Consider the following 22293-nt stretch of genomic DNA (forward strand, 5'->3'; position numbering starts at 1 on the left):
GTGACCTTCGGATGGGGTCTCTGAGTGGACGTGCTATTCCTTTCTGTTTGTTAGTTTTCCTTCTGACAGTCAGGCCCCTCTGCTGCAGGTCTGCTGGAGTTTGCTGGAGGTCCACTCCAGACGCTGTTTGCCTGGGTATCACCAGCGGAGGCTGCAGAACAGCAAAGACTGCTGCCTCTTTCCTCTGGAAGCTTCATCCCAGAGGGGTACCTGCCAGATGTCATCCAGAGCTCTCCTGCATGAGGTGCCTGTTGGCCCCTACTGGGAGGTGTCTCCCAGTCAGGATTCACGGGGGTCAAGGACCCACTTGAGGAGGCAGTCTGACTCTTAGCAGAGCTTGAACGCTGTGCTGGGAGGTCCACTGCTTTCTTCAGAGCCATCAGGCAGGGACATTTAAGTCTGCTGAAGCTGTACCCACAGCCACCCCTTCCCCAGGTGCTCTGTCCCAGGGAGATGGGGGTTTCATCTATAAGTCCCTGACTGGGGCTGCTGCCTTTTTTTCAGAGATGCCCTGCTCGGAGAGGAGAAATCTGGCAGTCTGGCCACAGTGGCCTTGCTGAGCTGCAGTGGTCTCCACCCAGTTCGAACTTCCCAGCAGCTTTGTTTACACTGTGAGGGGAAAACCACCTACCCAAGCCTCAGCAATGGCGGACGCCCCTCCCCCCCACCAAGCTGGAACATTCCAGGTCAATCTCAGACTGCTGCTGTGCTGGCAGCAAGAATTTCAAGCCAGTGGATTTTAGTTTGCTGGGTTCCGAGGGGGTGGGACCTGCTGAGCCAGACCACTTGGCTCCCTGGTTCCAGCCCCCTTTCCAGAGTAGTGAATGGTTCTGTCTCACTGGCATTCCAGGTGCCACTGGGGTATGGAAAAAACAAAAAACAAAAAACTTCTGCAGCTAGTTTGGTGTCTGCCAAAAAGGCCACCCAGTTTTGTGACTGAAACCCAGGGCCCTGGTGGGGTAGGCGCCGGAGGGGATCTCCTGGTCTGCGGGTTGTGAAGACTGTGGGAAAAGTGCAGTATCTGAGCCAGAGTGCAGGGTTCCTCAGGCTCTGTCCCTCACGGTTTCCCTTGCGTTGGGGAGAAAATTACCCGACCACTTGCACTTCCTGGGTGAGGCCACGCTCTACCCTGCTTCAGCTCGCCCTCCATGAGCTGCACCCACTGTCCAACCAGTTCCAACGAGATGAACCGGGTACCTCAGTTGGAAATGCAGAAATCACCTGCCTTCTACATCTATCTTGCTGGGAGCTGCAGACCGGAGCTGTTCCTATTCAGCCATCTTAAAGATCAAATCTGGCACGTCTTTATTCCTAAGAATGACTGGGGCATTTTCTTAATTTGGCAAACTACAGTCAGCTCCACATTAGCCATAAGCTTCCAGGCAGCAGTCCTTGGGAAATTCTCCTGGAAAGAAGGCAGGTGTGCTGTCTAGTGACATGCATGTGCCCTGTGTGTGATCTTTCAGGCCTAAGCATAGGCAGGCATTGATGAGGCAGGGTGGGGGCACAGGGTAGGGTGAGCTGCCCTCCTCACACCAGACTTGGTGCACAGCTAGTGCACTGTAGTTTCAAGAAAGAGTTGCAATTCCACTCTTCTCCCCATCATGATCATACACCGTATCAGCAATCCTACCCTAGGCACCTCTATTCAGAGGTCCTCTTCCTGGAGAGAGGCCCTAGGCTGAGTTGCTTTTCAGGTGTCTCTGCGTAAAACTCCTTTAGGGCAGAGGTCAGGGGAGGAGTGATGGTCTGAAAATACTTTTCTCCCCTCTGTTTTAGTATTTTTCCCATTTTAGCCCTCACTGCCTACCTTCTTGGCTCTCAGGTCCATAAACTGGCAGAAGCCTTTTGTTTGGGGCTTGCTGCAGTGAGAAGACCCACTACTTGTGATCTGTGTTGATTTACGTGACCTTCACCCAGTGCCATTCTGTTGGGAAAAACTGAACACTGGGGGAGTGAGTATTCTTTCCTTTGTGGCCTCTTGCTTATACTATCACAGCAAATCAATAAAGGTTTGATTATTACTTGTAGTTTGGCTATCCTACCTAACCACCTCAACATCTGGTAGCTCTGGGTGTCTTTCTTCCTCTGAACACCTTTATTCACACTTACCATTGTACATATGTCTACCTTGCATTATTGCTACTTGCACATACATCTCATCTACATAAGTCAGGGCAAATTTCTTGAAAGCAGACAGTGTTTATCCCTATAAATCCTATAACATCCAGCAGACATCCTACAGTGAACAAATATTTATGGAAAGAATATCTAAATGCATATAACATTCCACAAGTAGCCTATATGTAAAATGCTCTTAAAAAGTAGGAAGGGAGAAAGAAATAATATAACCTTAAATCACAAATACGTAGTCTATTCATAGACTGTTAAATTCAGCATTTTCCAATTTATCATACACTATAAAATCACTTTTCCCAAGAGCAAGTACATAAACTGAAAAGAAGAGGAAGATAATTTTGAAAAGAGAACACATTCTGGTTTCCAGTAAAGATACGTAGTATCTTCAAATAAGCACATTATTACTCATGCAATTTGAAACAATTCATCTTTCTGGAACCGTCTTGATAATTTTAGCAATGACCTTTATTTTTTATCCTTGTTGATTCTGAAACTGCCTAATTATTATAAAATAGAGAACTCTTCAAACCTGCTGTGTGTCAAATACAAATAAAAGCGAAGCTATAATGTTAGACTAATGATATTATTCAGTACAACAAGAAAGATGCCAGGTATGAGTAAAAGCATAAAAATAAATCAGATAAGGGAAAAAAATTCAAGAAAGACTTTAAAGCAGAGCTTACTTTGTTACCATATACAATATAATCCAAATAATATGCAGCACACTACAATGTAAATTAAAAACATAAGCTACCAATACAGTCTACATAGAGCAGTATTTTAGCTTATGAAGGCTGCCGCAATGGCTTCTGCTTATTGGTTAAAAGAAAAAATTAAAGTTTTTTTAATCAGCCAAGCTAGATTATACTAAGTCCTAGAACTAGACAGACATAGATCATCACCTTGTATGTTTCTTCAGTGAAGTAACATGGACACTGTCAGATAAAAACAGGCAACTGTTAAGAAACTGTTTTACAACTTAAATTTAACAGCTTATAACAAAATCAGATTAAAGGCCTGCTGAGGAATTTTGGGGGGTTCATTTTTGTTATTGTAGCTCACAAAGGCATTTATCTTCAGTTTGAGCAAAAATTTCTTCTATTAAAAAAGAAAGAGGCTCCCATGCTTTGACTTTATTTAAATAAGTTAGTTATGACAATAACAAAAGGCCCTCGAACCTGCCTCTTTAGGTTCATTGTGTTGCTGATCAGAAGCAAGACCCTAGGGTTGTACCTGCTAAACGCTGTCATTTAGTGCAGACCAGACCTGCAGGTAAGATAGGTGATCTATAAGTCTAAAATTCAGGAATTAAACTACAAACTTCTTCTAAGTAATTCAAGTTTCTGTATATATAACTTCAAAGAAATGGAATACTGAAATGAAAATGTGTAAGAGGATTAGGGATGAAACTAAAACAAAAGTAATAAAAAATGTTAATGACATATTAAACTACTGACAAATGGTATTATATTCTTCACTTTGGTGCTACCAATATACTGTAAATCTCATAGGTATACTGACTAAGAATTTCAGTGAAAGTTATTGTTAAGTAAGAACCAGTGTACAAGCATTTGTCCATATGGCAGATTTAATGGCCTAGCTTACCTGCCCTTGTTCTCCTTTCCTTTCATTTTACTTTCTTGACCTTTTCCTCCAGTAGGATCCCACTCTACACAGGTATCTTCAACTTTCAGGTTCAAATGGGATGAGGAGTTATCCAAATTGAAGTTAAGTGCTATTCAAGATAATATTTCAATATATTTTTAAAATATAGCATATCTCCACTTTCTGAAACACAGCTATCACATTATTTTTTACTCAATCAATTCAATATTGAATACAGAAAATAAAGTACACATTCATAATCCTAGCACTTAAAATTCTCAACAATCAGGCTGTAATTTATAATTCTTATCTGATTTCCCATTATTCTTCTCAATACATCCTATACTCCAATCAAATACAATGTACTTGCATGGTCACTGACATTTCTGCTGTTCATTCTACTAAAATCTCAGTGAGTACACAGTAACCTAAATCTCCTGTTATTAGGATATCAGTTGACTGTTACGACAAAATAGGAAGGGGAACTGGAAGAATTAAGGAGAAGGATAATGTTACATAGTGTAAAAAATTATAGAATCTGGCATACATATTTTCTCTGATACTCTAATATTTAATAATTTCATACCTAAATTCTCAGTTTCAAAGTAAGACAAACATGGAGAAACTGAGGCCATGATGGCAGAAGAAGAAAACCGGCCCAGCCGATAGATAATTTACATGACCAAGTGTACAGAGGGAAAAGGGACCACATAAATGAAAAAAAAAAAACCCAAAAAACATAAAACTATGCTTTCCAGATTATTTGATATTTTGAGGAATTATCTACACTTTTCACAAGACTTACTCAGAACTGCTAATTTAGGAAATCAGTGAAGCAAGGTATACGCTTCCCTCCTTGGAAATTTAGGGTAAATCATTAGAATGTATTGATTCATGACTGATCACACCACTGCTTTTATCTTAAAATATAACTCTTGGAATCTTTATCTTGCAAGGTATCAGCTATTACACAGTTACTAACTAATCTGCCTGTTAGTTCTATTTCCCTCCAAAGGTTCAAACTTCTAGTATATATTAAGAAATACAGTATCCCTTTACAAAACCCTGTTTCACTTACGGATATTACTTAATTTAGCTAAGGCTTCAGTGTGTCTGTGAACTATGACTCTCTGTATGTTTATTTTGTTGTTTGATGATGCATATCTGTTTACCTAATGAATCAATAATCCTTTTATCCCCTATTGTTCTATAAAGAGCACTTTAATTTCAACTATGTATTGGAGCTATTGTTCATTGTTTTTATTTATGAAACAACATTCTGAATACAACTCTACTGACCAGAGAGCTTCCAGTAAATGTCATACAATATAAGGAAGTTCACAGCTTACAAAATCTGTATTTAAACAGAAATGAACTTACAGAAAAAAGAGATAATGCAGCAATAATGCAGCTTTTTAGTAAAAATAGAAATAGAATTCCTTAATAGACAGGTTATCAAAAGGTTAGGATTATGTAACACTGATACCCTGCATTTCCAAGAATGAACTGCCTTAATAGTTAACATCTATATGTGAGTCATTAGGCAATGCATGTGAGAGCATCTACATTTTTGAGAAAGAATACTGGATTTAACTCTAAGGTGCCACCAATTCTCAACTGCTTGCTAAAATCCTAAGGCTATTTTTTTAAAAAAGGAAGAAATTCTAAGGCTGTCCCCTAATGTTTGTTATGCTGGAGGGAAGGGCCACCAACAATACTGACGTCAAAGGTGGCAAAAAAAAAAAAAAGATAGTGCCATTGAAAACCACTTAAAACCAGACTTATCAAATACCGCAGCATCCAAACAAAAAGGCATGGGTTTCAATCCTAAGGAGTGTCATTTTCATCTCTCTCTTTCTTTTTGGACACTACCCCTTTATGGGACCTCAGTTAAGTTATAGAGCTCCTTAATGTAACAGAGATAACACTGTATAGTTAAAAATAATAATAATAATAATAAAAAGACTAGCCTCAAAAGTGAGGTCCTATCTCTTGTATAAGTCCTAAGTCCTATAATATAACTAGATACCGGTTCCCATATCTTTAATAGTCTGTGAAAACAAAGTACCAAAAATCAGAGTACAGATATGTTTCACATGTTTAACTTTGTGCCACTGGCTGCTTTCTTGGTACTATAAAATTATATCATAGCCACTATCAATTGAAGTTGGAGAATAATTTGTGATTTAGTAATTTAATATCATTTACCTTCACAAGAAAATAACTTATACCCTAAATATTCTGGTGATAAGAACTTTTATTACTCTTCACTTCTGAGAATTTCAATGCCAGAAGAAATAGTGCTACACATGTTGGAGGGCAAAAATAAACAATGTTCACTATTTTCCATATCAAGAACCTTAAGTGGAAGCATATGAAATTTTAGTAGGCTCAACTAGTTAATCTCCACCTTTCTTCCTTTGTCTCTAGTTTTTTGTCCATACACTAATTTCTACTGGTTGGCTGAAAAAGGCTGCAACAAGCCAAATAAATTGGTAAACAACTGTTCAGTGTGTCATTTGTAAAAATGTGGACTTTTCCTATGCAGCTCTTACTGCTATGGAATAACCCCAGAAAATCTGTGACTCATGGCCATGTAGGAGTCTAACTTTATTCTGGAACTCCCTGAAGGTCAGAATCACTGTTCCATGGGTCTCAGAGTTGAGTTTCAGTCTATTCCTACCGCAGAGGGTTTACTCAACAGTGAAGAAGTGCTGAAAAGGCCTAGAATCAACTTAGTTTCTCTCTACAAACCCCAAGATTAAGAGTTTGACCAGTAACATCCAAACATTGCTAACAGGAGCAGCCAGCCCAGATCGAAGAAAACTACAAGCCAGTGATTAATATTCCTGTATCTATGGAATTTGCATAGAAATGTATAATTCACCACATTTAGGTCCAACTTTGGTCACTAAATATAAAGAGTAAATGAAAAGAAACAAAAGAAATTTTAAAAATACAATGCTCTTGAGGAAGAATAATAATAGTAATGAATTTTACTTGATGGGCTAAAACAGTTCAAGTTATAAATAAGATTATCTTCCTATATATGACTGTATTTTAAAATGGTAAAAACCTCTAAGAAACCACAGTAACATCTCAGTTTGATAACATGTAATACAGAGTAACTGCATTCCTTAGCTAAGTTACCTATAGTTCAGTTCACAAGTAAAAACATTTGCTAATCCAAACAAATTACTTCAAGATAGACTTTATTTTAGACCTTTGTGAAGCAAACATTTTTCTGAGTTTGTCTCATCAACAAATTATAGGCCTCATATTTTGTTTTATTCTGATATTTTTTTTTCATCTTCCAAATCCAATCAAATTTCTGGCAGGTAAACCTATTCAAATGCTATATGAACTAGAGGTCAGTGAAATGCCTTAAGTCCCAAGTGCCTACAAGAATGTGTAGAGTCTGGTTCTGGAATTAAACCCAGTCAATAATCATCTCACAACTCACAACTGGGAAAGTCTCCAGCATTATAACCTTCAAATTGGTAAATACCTAAAAATATCCTCTGTATTCAAATGTGCTACCCTAGGGAGTTTTCATTAAATCCAAATTGCTCCCAGAGACTAGAAGAACCTAGGTTCCAGGCTCATAGTAAGGGATGGCACAGAACTCAGAAGTGGATTCTTATTTACACCCTTCCAAACTAGGTCTAGGGATTATGGGAAAGTCATTTAATATATTAAAACTATTTTTTCACCTGCAATATGGATATCAATAATATCTAGCATACTGATCTCTCGATGACTTTAATTATCTAATAAAGAATTGAAAGTGTTTTGTAACCATTAATAAACTATATAAATGTTAACTGCTGCAATAAGATTCACGAAAACAGAGAGGACCTGAACTAGATACTTCCCCAGTATTGATTCCCCACTAATCCATTCTATGGGAAAACTCTGGGCAAATCTCGGTGATACTTACCTATTTATATACTGAAATGTATAAATCAAGCGTCCACCAGAAAATACAATACCATCATCTCAGTCTATTTTATTTGTATGAATACAATCATATAGGAAAACCCAATGAAAACCACTACTGTAGTCCTATTTTCCCTTTCTTAAAATTCTTACTGTTGCGAAAGCTAGGCTAGGGGAAGTAGAGAAGGAATTCAACATAACATGAAGTGTTTCCTGTTACAAAGTTATGAATAACTTCAGCTGCTAAGCTTTGTTTTATGCTGTATAAAGAGTTACTGATCTCACCTTTGGTCTCTAGAGTCACTGGATCAGAATACTCTCCAGCCACAGCCTTGTTACAAGCTCGCACTCTGAAATTCATATACTTTGAATCAAATTTTAAGCCTGAAAAAATGAAAACATGGTTTTCAGACATGAACAGTAAAGGACTCTATTCCCAAAAGTATGAGTATGAGCCTTCAGACATTAAGTACCGTGTCTCTGTATTCACGAAGAGTATGAATTTGTTAAAAGAGTGATATGTGGCCGGGTACAGTGGCTCACACCTGTAATCGCAGCACTTTGGGAGGCCAACTCCCAAACCTGAGGTCAGGAGTTTGAGACCAGCCTGACCAACATGGAGAAACCCCATCTCTACTAAAAATATAAAATTAGCCGGCGTGGCTACACAAGAGGCTGAGGCAAGAGAATCACTTGAACCTGGGAGGCAGAGGTTGCGCTGAGCCAAGATCGTGCAATTGCACTCTATCCTGGACAACAAGAGTGAAACTCTATCTCAAAAAAAAAAAAAGAGTGATATGCTCAAAATAAGAGGAATCATGATTTAATTATTATTTTATTCAAAGAAACAAATACAGTTTATCAACTTTTATTTTAACTCAGTGATTAAAAAGTACCCTTTCAGGCCTCATTAAAAGTAGTATTTCACTCAAAGAGAGATGGTACAATTTACAATAACATATTCAATTTAAAGTGAACATCCTAAATAATTTTTATATTTATGAAACATTGTTTTTGATGTGAAAATGAATTTAAAGAGGAAGTAAAGCAGAGATTAGTAACAAACATTTTGAAGTACAGTCTAGATTAAAATCGCAGTTTAGAAATTACTAGCTATGGGACCATCAACAACTTGACTGAGCCTCAGTTTCCTAGTTGTAGAACAGAAATGATAAAGCCAACTTCACAGTTGTAAAGATAAATGAGATGTAACATGCTGATTAAATGAGATGTACTATATGTAATACACTTGAGCCCATCTTCTGACAAATGGTAATGGCTCAATAATGGTGTTCCTAATATTACTACTCATGCATAATAAGCATCTGACAACTCAGGCAATATTTTGCCATTTCAAATATCCAAAGTCCACTATATATTGAGACATCCTTATAATGGCTTTCAAAAGGTCAACACAAATTTCTAATATTATACCAAGTCACAGGTCTTCTTTACTTATTAACATGAAGGTAATCATAAAACAGGAAAAGCTACAGTATTTACATTATCAGTGAAATGGTTACTGAGAACATCTAAAAAACCAACAGCTTTTTAAGAGTCAGAAAACCAAGGTAAAAATTAAATGTTATTCTGCAATAATGTTTTCAGAATATCCCTTCATACTTATGTTACATATATTCTGTTTTACTATGTTACAAATGTCCAAAAGTAATAAAAACAAAGGTTTCCAGCCTGGCCAACATGGTGAAACCCTGTCTCTACCAAAAAATACAAAAATTAGCTAAGTGTGGTGGCGCGTGCCTGTAGTCCCAGCTTCTCAGGAGGCTGAGGTGGGAGAATCGCTTGAACCCAGGAGGCAGAGGTTGCAGTGAGCCAAGGTCCCGCCACCGCACTCCACCCTGGGCGATAATAGAACAAGACCCTGTCTCAAAAAAAAAATAAGGGTTTCCTTGATATTTCCAAAGAAAATCACTTCCATAATGAATATCTAAAAAATCAGTGTGACTAAAGAAACTTAAAAACTTTATCCTTTAAAGTAACTCAAAATATTTTTCAAGAATACATTTATCTTCTGAGAATGAGATTCCTGAAATGCAGACATGTTACCTGATAGTGTATATTCAGTACCCTTAATATTATCAATTATCTCCCAGCATCGCTCATCCTTCACACGTGGAAGTCCATCAAAATTAGTCTTCCTATGTTCCAGTATAAAATGGTCAATCTTATTATCTTCTTCTAGCATTCTCCAAGCTACTGTTACAGAGTTATCTGCCACCAAACACTCTACTGGATCTATCTCTGGAGCTTTGGGGACTGCAAAGAAGAAAAAAAAAAGACTCACTCATTCCTCATTTATTATAGCACTATTCAAATATTGATATATTTACATCATTCAAACTGCTTTTTCATTCTGCTTTTGAACTGCTCAAAAGTAGATTATATTAAGCAAAAAGATACCCCATAAATGTAAAATAACTATTTTCAAAGTACACATACTAGAGATAAGGAATCAAGAAAGACTTGCTACTTCTGAACACATTATATTTTGAATCTGACATTTCAAATAGCTGTAGCATATAAATTAAATCAACATTAACAAATAGAATAAATTGCTTTGAATATAATGATTAAAATAATTCAAGAGCATATTTTCACTCTTGAATGTATTTTAAAATCTTGTTTCCCAACCCTGCAAAATACTTAAGGATTTTTAAATGTTTTTCCCAAGAGTTCTACAGTTCATTAAAATAAACTGTAGTAAATGAGCCACATTTAACATGTATGAACATTAATTTCTTTTCCATGAAAGACGTATTTCATAGCTTTTTAACATTAACACATGATCCACTGACATAACAACTGTAGAACATGGTCCTCCAGTGATATGGACTTGTCTGAACTGGGTGAAACTATGCAGTCTAGCAGGTATCAGATTTAAACATTTTATTGTTAAAGAATTCAAAAGATTTATTCCTGGTATGCAAGGCTAGTTAAACATTTGAAATCAATTAATGTATTCTATTCCATCAATTGCAGAAAAATTATATAATGATATCAATAAAAAAAGAAAAATACCATTTATAAAGTAAAAAATAAAACTCTTGTGGATGACATGACTGTCTATGTAGAAAATCCAAAGAACAGGCCAGGCGTGGTGGCTCATGCCTGTAATCCCAGCACTTTAGGAGGCCAAGGCAGGCAGATCACGAGGTCAGGAGTTCAAGATCAGCCTGACCAACATAGTGAAACTCCGTCTCTACTAAAAATACAAAAATTAGCCAGGCGTGGTGGCATGCACCAGTAATCCCAGCTACTCATGAGGCTGAGGCAGGAGAATTGCTTGAACCCAGGAGGCAGAGGTTGCAGTGAGCCAAGATCGCACCACTGTACTCCAGCCTGGGCAACAGAGCGAGACTCTGTCTCAAAACAACAACAACAAAAAAAAAAAACCAAAGAATAAAATTCCTGGAACTAACAAGTGATCATAGAAGGGTTGCAGGACACAAGAGATGAATAGGTGGAGCAGAAGGGAATGTGAGGGCAGTGAAATTATTCTATATGGTAACGTAATGGTAAATATAAGACACTATAAATTTATCAGAACCCACAGAACTGTTTAACACAAAGAGTAAATGCTAATATAAAATACGACCTTTAACTAATAATGTATCACTGTTGATTCATCAATTATATCAAATGTATCACACTAATGCAGAATAGTAATAACAAGGGAAATTGTATATGAAGGAGGTAGTGGGTTTATGGTAACTTTATGTACTATCATGCTCAATTCTTCACAAATATAACCCTGTTCTAAAAAATAAAGTAAAGCTGGCCCTCTGTGTCCACGGATTCAATCAGCCTTGGATCAAAAAAAATTTGGAAAAGATAAAAATAACAATACAACAATAAAAAAGTTTAAAACTACAATATAACAACTACTGACATAGTGGTTACATTGTATTAGGTATTATAAGTAGTCTAGAGATGACTTAAAGTATATGGGAGGATGTACATATATGTGGTTATATGCAAATGCCCATTTTTCCCAAGGGACTTGAGCATCTGTGGATTTTGGTAATTCAACGAAGGTGCTAGAACCAGTCCCCCACACATACTGAGAGATGACTTTTGCTAATATTTTTTTAAAACCACAAAAATAACAAAAGAATTACGTATAAAAGTTAAGATGCAAAGTAACACGAGAGCTAACAAATCCAGTAAAATAACACCAAGATGAAAAAAATTTGACTTGGAAAGGATGATCCATTTCCACTAACTAGAAACTTCCCAAAGTTAAACTCTGCATGTGTAATTGTACAATAAATACTTAGAATTGGATATAATTTATTAGTAAGACAACTGACAACCAAAAAAGCATTTATTATTTGTCATTACCATCAGTTTCCTTCATCTGTCTTGTAGGATTTCTGTCCTTATGATACGTAACATCTGTTAGTCTTTATTACTGAAACATAAGAATTGTAGACTATTCACTGCCAAGAGAAGAGACTATAGGCATTCATGAATTTAATATGCTCTGCTATGCCTACATGTAAGGAAATGTAAAGGCCTATGGCCTGTAGCAATGTGAAAATTTTGCTGAGTCGTAAATCTGCAACTGAAAGTCCTGAGAGGCTGGTATAAAAAAAATCACTTAATTAGTGAGTAGGACTAGTTAGCACCCTACTATCTACGTCTCAATTCAGCTGCCATTCTAGTAAGACTGCACTGGCAGGCAGATTCTTCTTTCTTGTGAATAATGGTCCCCAAAAGAAAGTCAAGTAACCAAATGAAAACTGAGGTTAAAAAGAAAAAAAAAAAAAAACTATGAAAGTGGTGACAAGTGGGAAGGACAAAGAATATTTAGATAATTTAAGAGTGGTATGTCAAATTTAGGTTGACTTGGAGCTAACATGTGGGACGTTCACTCTAGATTCTATATAGAAGTAAGAAAACAATTCATCAAATACGGCATACACATTCAGGGGAAGATGAAAGATAGGGTACTTATAACATAAAAATATTACTTAGGCAATGCAGAACTCTTTGAAAGGAAAGCAATCCACATGTTTGTCTACATATTTCCATAAAGCAACAGTGACTAACTAGCAATAGTGTAGAAATTAGCTGAAGAATTTACTAAACGTTTTATCTGCATCTGAATGTAAAAGGATAAGTGGCATCAGCATTGCCAGACTTATTTCTTTTCTTAGCTCTAGAAAGGAGAAAGGATATAAAGTCAAAATTTCAATGCATAAAAAATGGCTAACAGTAGATAATGACTTTGTAATTATCATTGATCATCATTACTTCCGCTGTTAAGACTCAGGTATGTCCATAATTAATATTACTACATATAATGTACTATAGGATAGATTATAGTGGCATTTATGGAATTAAGAGATAAAGATATTTCTTCATTTTATAAGTTAATTTGATTCCATCTTATAGAAAATGTTTATGCTATAGAATATTAAAAATTAGAGATTTAAATGCATCCTTCATGAATTTTAAAAACCTATTACATTTTTCTGCTGGGCACAGTGGCTCATGCCTGTAATCCCTGTACTTTAGAAGGCTGAGGCAGGAGGATCACTTGAGCCCAGGAGTTTGAGACCAGCCAGGGCAACAAAGTGAGACCCCATCTCTACAAAAAAATCAGAAAAATTTAGTTGGGTATGGTGGTGCATGTCTGTGGTTCCAGCTACTCAGGAGGCTGAGGCAGGAGGGTTGCTTAAGCCCAAGAGGTTGAGGCTGCAGTGGTTGTGCCACTGTATTCCAGCCTGGGCGACACAGCAAGACCTTGTTTAAAAAAAAAAAAAAACCTTATTGCGGTTTTCCTTCTGGACAAAACTCCTCCACAAAAAGGATTCTTGGTTTTTTTTTAAATTTATATCTCATTTTGCCAAAAGGGGAAATCTTAACTGTTCATGCAATCTATTTGCTGTACAATAAGCACGCTCTTGGTCTGTTAAATCATCATTGAAAGCTCAAAAGAAGGGAAGTAAGGGTGAGAAGACTGTGTTTTAAGTCATTTTTTAAATCAAAGTAGTAGTAATATCTATGCGTATTTTCACTCTGTCAAAATTTAGAAGTGATGGGAAACCTAGATACAGAAAATGAAGATATATACACTGGATTTTAGGGGGAAAAGCTCTACTTACAACAGAAAACATTATGGGAAAAAATGTTATCACTGGTATCAGTTATTCACACGAGAAAACTGAGAAGGGGTGAGAAAACAACAGTTAAAGCCTCAACTGCTGTAAGTCAACATGTAAATTCTCCAAGTGTGAGTAAAAAGGTGAACTTGAGATAAACACGAAGTTAAAAATACAATTTCAAAGGCAACATCAAACAGTTTTCTTCATAAGTTAAATAGAAAACTAAAAAAGAATAATGGTAGTAAAAATAACCATCATTTATTGAGTGCTTTCCACTTTAATCCTTACCATTACAATACCATAAACTTTATATTATCATTATCTTTATTAGGGGCTCAAAGATGTCAAAGTAACTTGACCAAGATTGCACTGCTAGACAATTAAAGAAGAAACAGGATTTAAATATAAGCAGTTTGACTTACAGACAACAGCCTTTACTATTCTTAAAGAAAGGCCCTCTAAGCTAAGGCCATATATATTAGTATATAAAAAAATATAAAATCGAAGAGCAGTAACATGCAGAAAGATATCCGAATAATAATGAAAAGAAAATAACATACATGAAAGTTAAACTATCCGGCCAGGTGGAAACGAGTGATCTATAAAACTAACACAAAGGGATGAATGATAGGACGCTTACTGACCTGGAAACCTAAAGGAACCTAAAGGCAGAATCTCTGAAATGTTCTGAATTTGCCTTACTGATAATTTGATAACCTAGAAAGTAGAGTCTGTGTTTGGTAAACTAACTTTTTTGGACCTAAGTATGACCAATAAGAAGAACACAGATATAAACATGGAAATGATGGCTGGGTGCAGTGGTTCACACCTATAATCCCAGCACTTGGGGAGACCACGGCTAGAGGATGGCTTGAGGCCAGGAGTTCGAGACCAGCCTGAGCAATACAGTGAGACCTCTATCACTACGAAAAGAAAAAAAATTAAAACTTAGCTGGGTGTGGTGGCATGCACCTGTCGTCCTAGCAACTCAGGAGGTTGATGCAGAAAGACTGCTTGAGCCAGGAGTTGGAGGCTACAGTGAACTATGATGATGCCAATGCACTTCAGCCTGGGTGACAGAGAAATACCCTGTCTCAAACAATAAAAAACTGTAAATGATGGGAACTTTAGAAATAAGCAACAATGTCACCTTAAAGAATTCATGAAAGCCAGAGCAGGAGATTGGGTAAAATCTGAAAAAAAAACTTCAAAAATTTCAAATAGAAAAAGAAGAGGACTCATATACTACCATAGACTGTTATAACTACCATATAACTACCATACTCTGGAGGGATTCTACCATAGCAAAAAAAAAAAAAAAAAAAAGCATAAAACAATTTTATTGTGTTGCATGGCTGAGCTTTTATAAATAAGACAGTGCTTCTCACCTTGAATGTGTGTAAAAATAACCCTAAGTTACCTCAAGTCCAACACTAAGACTCTTGAATCAGAATCTGCAGTTGATTTGCATGTACTTTAAAGTCTGAGAAGCACTGGACAATATCTTCTGATGAATGGATTCCCTTTACAACACTGGCTTCAAGCTATTGTCAAGCTTCTTACTGAATTATTTTAGTGATGGGAAAAGTTACTATTTCCTAAAATTGCTCTTGTCATAGTCAATTGTGGCTATTAGAAAAGCCTTTCTGATATTACTAAGCTGAGTTTTCTCCATAAAACTCCATTTGGAAATGAAAGGGAAACAAACTATCTCAAATGCTTGAGATTATAATCCCTTGGCCACATTTTTATTTAAATATTAATTGAAATTGTACTTACTTAAGGAGTACAGCAGGATGTCTGAGAGTCCAACTCAAAGGAGACCCAGTCACAGGAGTGTCCCCACACATTTGTGAGTTTTACCTCCAGGAGCTTACCAGGTTCCCACCATGAATAACTAACGGAGAAAAATCCCCTTATGCTTCCACAGCAGGGGGAGGAGAAAAGGAAGTATTTTGAAATACATCAGAGCTTCTGTTCCCTTAAGAGAAACTATTTAATCATAGTCTAATATGTTGAGGTTTTATCAGAGCCTAAGTGATCTGGGGAAAGGGAAATATCCAACTCCAATCAGCTACTCCATGTGGACAAAGGAAAATACCCAAACCAACTCCAGGCCACTCCAACCATCCTGTTCCACCAAAAAATCCAGGAGTGAGGAGTGGGGAAAACTGAGAAGTCCCTTGTGAAGTTCACAGTTCAGAGGCACAGGCTCACCAAAAGACTGAGACCTAATTATAGTGCTACAGAATGCTTCCCCTCCCACACACCTTAATACCATATTAACAAAGGCCTGTTTACATCAGCTTCTTTAACCCAATACATGTCGAGTTATCAAGAAAAACTTTTAAGACTCAGATATGGCACAGATGCTGGAATTATAAGACCAATAATTAAAGACAGTTATAATATTCTCAGGGCTCTCATGGAGAGAGCAGACAGCATAAAATGGAGAAAGGAGACAGCATAAAAGAACAGATAGGCAACACAAGTGGAGAGTTAGAAATTGTAAGAAACATACACAAAGAAAAAAACACTGTACCATAAATTAAGAATAATTTAATGGACTTAATAGCTGACTGGAAAGAATCTTTTGAGTTTGAGGATCTCTCAATAGAAACCTGCAAGATGAAACAGCAAAGACAAAAAAGATTGGAAGAAAGCCCACAGAATATGATATCCAAAATTTACTGTGGAAGTACAAAAGGAGTAAATACGTATAATGGAAATTACAGAAGGAGAAGACAGAAAGGAACAGAAGATATATTTGAAACAATAATGACTGAGAAATTCCCAAATTAATGTCAGACACCAAACTACAGATCTAGGATGCTCAGGGAACATCAACAAAAATAAATGCTCCCTGCCATACACAAACAAAAACCATATCTAGGCATATATTCAAACCACAGAAAATCAAAGACAAGGAAAGCACTTGAAAGATGCCAGGTGGGGGCGGAGGAGGGGACCTTACCTATAGAGGAGCAATTCTGTATACCTTGAAATTATCCTTCTGTAGTGAAGGAGAAATAAAAACTCTCTCAGACAAACAAAAATTGAGGAAATCTGTTGCCAATAGACATGCTATGTAAGAAATGTTTTTAAAAAGTCCTTTAAAGAGAAAGAAACAAAGAGCACTGGAGAAGGATTAGTGAAGGTAAAATAAAAACTTATTTTTCTTATTCTTGACTGATCTAACCAGTAACAATTGAAAACAATAAGAGCAACTATTTATCTGAATGTGTGTGGTATATATATGTGCTTATTTACACTGCTGGGTAAGTGAAATAAATGACAGCAATGATACAAGTGATGGGAGAGAGGCAGAAAATCACTAAGTACATAGCTGAACTCAACAACTCTATCAATCAACTGCATATAATTGATATCTACAGACTACTTCATCCAACAATGGCAGAATACACATTCTTCTCAAGCTCCTATGGAACATTTGCCAAGATAAAGACTACATTCTGGGCCATAAAACACATATTAACAAACTCAAAAGCATACAAATCATGCAATGATTAAATCAGAAATCACTTAACAGAAAAAGATATATAGCTGGAAAGTCCCAAAATACTTTGAGATTAAACAACCCACTTCTAGCCAGGCGCGGTGGCTCATGCCTGTAATCTTTGCACTTTGGGGCGGGGGCGGATCACCTGAGATGAGGAGTTCAAGACCAGCCTAGCCAACATGGCGAAACCCCACCTCTACTAAAAATATAAAAATTAGCAGGGCGTGCTGTAGTCCCAGCTACTCCGGAGACTGAGGCAGAAGAACTAACTGTCTGAACCTGGCAGGCAGAGGTTGTAGTGAGCCGAGATCACACCACTGCACTAGCCTGGGCAACAGAGCAAGACTCTGTCTCAAAAAAAAAAAAAACCAACCAACCAACCAAACAAACAAAACCAAAAAAAAAAAAAAAAAAAAAAACTACACTTCTAAACAACACATACTCAAATAATAAATCTCAAGAGAAATTTTTAAATATTTTGAACCAAATGAAAACACAACTTACCAAAATTTGTTGAATACAATGAAAATAGTGCTTAGAGGGGAATTATAACACTGCATGCACATATGGTCATGAGCCATAAGCCACATAACAACATTTTGGTCAATGACAGACCACATATACAAAAGTGGTCCCATAAAATTACAATCCATATTTTGATTGTATTTTTTTCTAAGTTTAGATATGTTTAGATATACAAATCATTATCATTGTGTTATAACTGCTTACACTGTACATACTGTACAGGTTTGTAGCCTAGGAGCAATCTGCTATATAACATAGCCTAGACGTGTAGTAGACTATACCATCTTGGTTTGGGTAAGTACACTCTATTATATTTGCACAATGACAAAATTGCCAAACATCACATTTCTTAGAATATATCCCCAAGACTGACAAATGATTATATTAGAAAAGAAGATCTAAAACCAATAATTTAAGCTTCCACCTTGGTAAACTAAAAATAATAATAATAATGATAAAGCCAAAGCAAGCAGAAAAGAAATAATGAAAATTAGAACAAAAATCAGGTTGGGTGTGGTAGTCACATCTGTAGTCCCAGTGCTTTAGAAGCCTCAGGTGGGAAGATCACTTGAGGCCAGGGGTTTAAGACCAGCCTAGGCAACACAGTAAGACCCCCTCTCTACAAAAAAAAATTTTAATTAGCTGGGCATGGTAGCATATGCCTGTAGTCCTAACTATTCAGGAGGCTATGGCAGGAAGATCCCTTGAGCCCAGGAGTTCAAGGCTGCAGCGAGATATGATTATGTAACTGCACTCCAGCCTGGGCAACAGAGCAAGACTCTATCTCTAAAAACAAACAAACAAACAAGAACAGAAATCAATCAAACTGAAAAGAGGGAAATCAAAGGGAAAAAAGTCATGAAAGCAAAACCTGGTTCTTTGAAAGATCAATGGAATCAATAAACCTCTAGTCAGACTAAGAAAAGAAAGGACACAAATAACTAGTATCAAAAATGAAAGAGGGGGCATCACCACAGATCCCATGGACATTAAAAAGCTAATCAAGGAATTCTATGAACAACTCTATGTCCACAAATGTGATAACCTAAATGAAAGGAACAATTCTATGACAGACACAATCTGCCAAAACCCACAGAAGGAAAACAGACAATCTGAATAGATTGAATTGATATTAGTAACTTTCCAAAACAGAAAGCACCAGGCATAAAAGTGTTCACTGGTGAATTCTACCATACTTCTCAGGACAAAAGTATACTAACTCTCTACAATCTCTTGAGGAAGAGAAAAATAGACAGAATACTTCCTAACTCATTCTATGAGGCCAGCATTACCCTAATACCAAAACTGACAAAGATATTACTGCAAAAGAAAACTACAAACTAGTATGTCTCATAAATTAGATGTGAAAAATCCTCAACAAAATCTTAGCAAATCAAATCCAACAATTAACAAAAAGAATTGCACCCTTGACCAACTGGTGTTTATTACAAGTATGCAGGCTGGTTCAACATTTGAAAAATCAATGTAACCCATCACAGCAATAGGCTTAAAAAGAAAAATCTCACAATCATATAAATAGATGCCAAAAAATGCATTTCACAAATTCCACACACTCATTCGATACAAAACCTCTCAGTGAAATAGGAACAGAAGTGAACTTCCTCAACTCAACTTGTTCAGAAATAGCTACAAAAAAACTTACAGCTAACACCATACTTAATGGGGAGAAACTCAAAATTTTTCCACTAAGTTCAGAAACAAGGCAAGGATCCCCCTCTTTCCACTGCTTCCAACATAGTACTGGAAGTCCTAGGTAATGCAGTATGACAATACAAGGTATTCAGACTGGGAAGAAATAAAACTGTCTTTGTTAACAAATGACATGATCATCTAGGTAGAAAATCCAAAAGAACCAACAAAAAACTCCTGAAACTAATAAGTGATTATAGCAAGGCTGCAGGATACAAGGTTAATATACAAAATTCCACCACTTTCCTGTACACCAGAAATGAACCAGTGGAATTTGAAATTAAAACACAGTACCATTTACATCAGCACCCCTAAAATGAAATCTTTTGATATAAATCTAACAAAATATGTTCCATGTTTATACGAAGAAAACTACAAAATTATAACAAAAGAAATCAAAGAACTAAATTAGAGATATTCCATGTTTATGGATAGAAATACTCAATGTTCTTAAGATGTCACTTATTCCCAACTTGATCTACAGATTGAATGCAATCCCAATCATAATCCCAGAAAGCTATTTTGTGGATATCAATAAGATGGCTCTAAAGTTTATATGGAAAGGCAAAGGATCCAGATAAAGGCAACACCATACTGAAAAAGAAGATCAAAGTTAGAAGACTGAAACTAGTCAATTCTCAGACATACTATGGGAGGCGGAGCTTGCAGTGAGCGGAGATCGCACCACTGCACTCCAGCCTGGGTGACACAGCGAGACTCCATCTCAAAAAAAAAAAAAAAAGCTACAGTCACCAGGACGTGGTGTGGGTGAAAGAAGAGACAAATAGATCAAAGGAACCAAAGGCATGCTTCATGAAAGAATAAGATAGACTAAACATTATTACTAAAATTAAAAATCTTGCTCTGTAAAAGACATCGTTCAAGGCGAAAAAAAGCCAGACGGTGAGACCTTATCTGCAAAAGAAACAACTGATAAGGACTACAAAGAACTCCTTTTTTTTTTCATGCTCTGTCGCCCAGGCTGGAATGCAGTGGCGCGATCTCCGCTCACTACAAGCTCCGCCTCCCGGGTTCACGCCATTCTTCTGCCTCAGCCTCCCGAGTAGCTGGGACTGCAGGCACCTGCCACCATGCCCGGCTAATTTTTTGTATTTTTAGTAGAGACGTGGTTTCACCGTGTTAGCCAGGATGGTCTCGATCTCCTGACCTTGTGATCCACCTGCCTCTGCCTCCAAAGTGCTGAGATTACAGGCATGAGCCACCCGCCCAGCCCAAAGAACTCTTAATATTCAACAATAAGAAAAGAAACAACCCAATGTAAAAAAAATAGGCCAAAGACCTTACAGACATCTCAACAAAGAAGACATACAAACAGTAAGTATATAAAAAGATCCTTCACATAATATGTCATTAGGGAAACTGAAATTTAAAAAAACAATAAAATACCACAATACCACCAATTGGTAAAAATGTGGAGCAACAGACTTCTATTCATTGCTTGTGGGAATGCAAAATCGTACAGACACTTAGGAAGACAGTCTGGTAGTTTTCTATAAAATTAAACAAACTTTTACCATATTATTCAGTAACTGGCATCTATCCAAAGGAGTTGAAAACTTATGTCTACACAAAAATGTGCATACAGATGGTTATAGTAGCCTTATTCATAACTGCTCAAACTTGGAAGTAACCAACATGTGCTTCAGTGTATGAATGAATAAACCAATAAACCATGGTGCATCCAGACAATGGACTATTATTCCATACTAAAAAGAAATTAACTATCAGGTCATCAACATACATGGAGGAAACTTAAATGCATATTACTAAGTGAAAGAAAGCAATGTGAAAAGGCTGTTTACTATATGATTCCAACTATGTAAGATTCTGGAAAAGGCAAAACTATGGAGAGAGTAAATAGATCAGTGGTTGCCATGGATTGGGGGCAAGGAACAATGAAAATGTGGGGCACAGAAGATTTTTTGAGCAGTGAAAATACTCTGTATGATAATAAAATGGTGGATACATGTCAGTATACATCTGCCCAAACCCATAAAATGTACAATACCAGGAGGGAACCCCCAATGTAAACTATAGACTTTTGGGTGATAATGATGTGTCAGTTTAGGTTCATCAATTGTAATAAATACACCACTCTGGTGGGAGACGTTGATAGTGAAGAAGGCTATGCATGTGTGAAGGTGTATGAGAAATCTCCATACCTTTCATTCAACTTTACTGTAAACTTAAAACTGCTCTAAAACTAAAGTTTATTTTTAAAAAGCTGCAAATATAAGAAAATATGTGTATTTTTACAATCTTGCAATAGCGAAAGTCTTTCTAAGTAAGACCTTTATAAAATCTAAGAGTTACAAAAAAAAAAGTGTGGTGTATTTGACTGCACTAAAATTAAAAATTTTGCTAGGAAAAAAAAATCACCATAAATTCAACAGGCAAATGATCAAAGTGAGCAAGGATATACACCACATAGGACAAAGGTTGACTTCCTTAATGTATTAAAAGGTCCTATCCCACATTTCATTAATAAAAAGACTAACAATCCCATGAAAATTTGACAAAATTCATAAATAGGGAGCTCATTTTTAAAGTAGCTTATGAAAATATGACAAAGGCACAAACTCATTCATACTTAAAGAAATGAAAATTAGGCCGGGCGCAGTGGCTCAAGCCTGTAATCCCAGCACTTTGGGAGGCTGAGACGGGCGGATCACGAGGTCAGGAGATCGAGACCATCCTGGCTAA

At 36.7% G+C, this 22293-nt stretch overlaps 1 protein-coding gene across 2 annotated transcripts in view; it reads right to left on the reverse strand.

The window, feature by feature from the left end:
- Positions 1 to 22293, reverse strand: part of FSD1L (fibronectin type III and SPRY domain containing 1 like) — a 92601-nt gene that overhangs the window by 26194 nt on the left and 44114 nt on the right. The window contains exons 7-10 of one of the 2 annotated variants that reach the window (XM_023202383.1): positions 9751 to 9960; positions 7969 to 8067; positions 3745 to 3874; positions 3042 to 3074 (exon numbers count right to left, since the gene is read on the reverse strand). In XM_023202383.1, coding sequence (XP_023058151.1) covers positions 3042 to 3074; positions 3745 to 3874; positions 7969 to 8067; positions 9751 to 9960 — 472 coding nt within the window. The remainder of the gene's footprint in view (positions 1 to 3041; positions 3075 to 3744; positions 3875 to 7968; positions 8068 to 9750; positions 9961 to 22293) is intronic. The other variant, XM_023202390.2, reaches the window with a different exon arrangement.

This window comes from Piliocolobus tephrosceles, chromosome 14 (assembly GCF_002776525.5).
Source record: "Piliocolobus tephrosceles isolate RC106 chromosome 14, ASM277652v3, whole genome shotgun sequence".
Lineage (NCBI taxonomy): Eukaryota > Metazoa > Chordata > Mammalia > Primates > Cercopithecidae > Piliocolobus > Piliocolobus tephrosceles.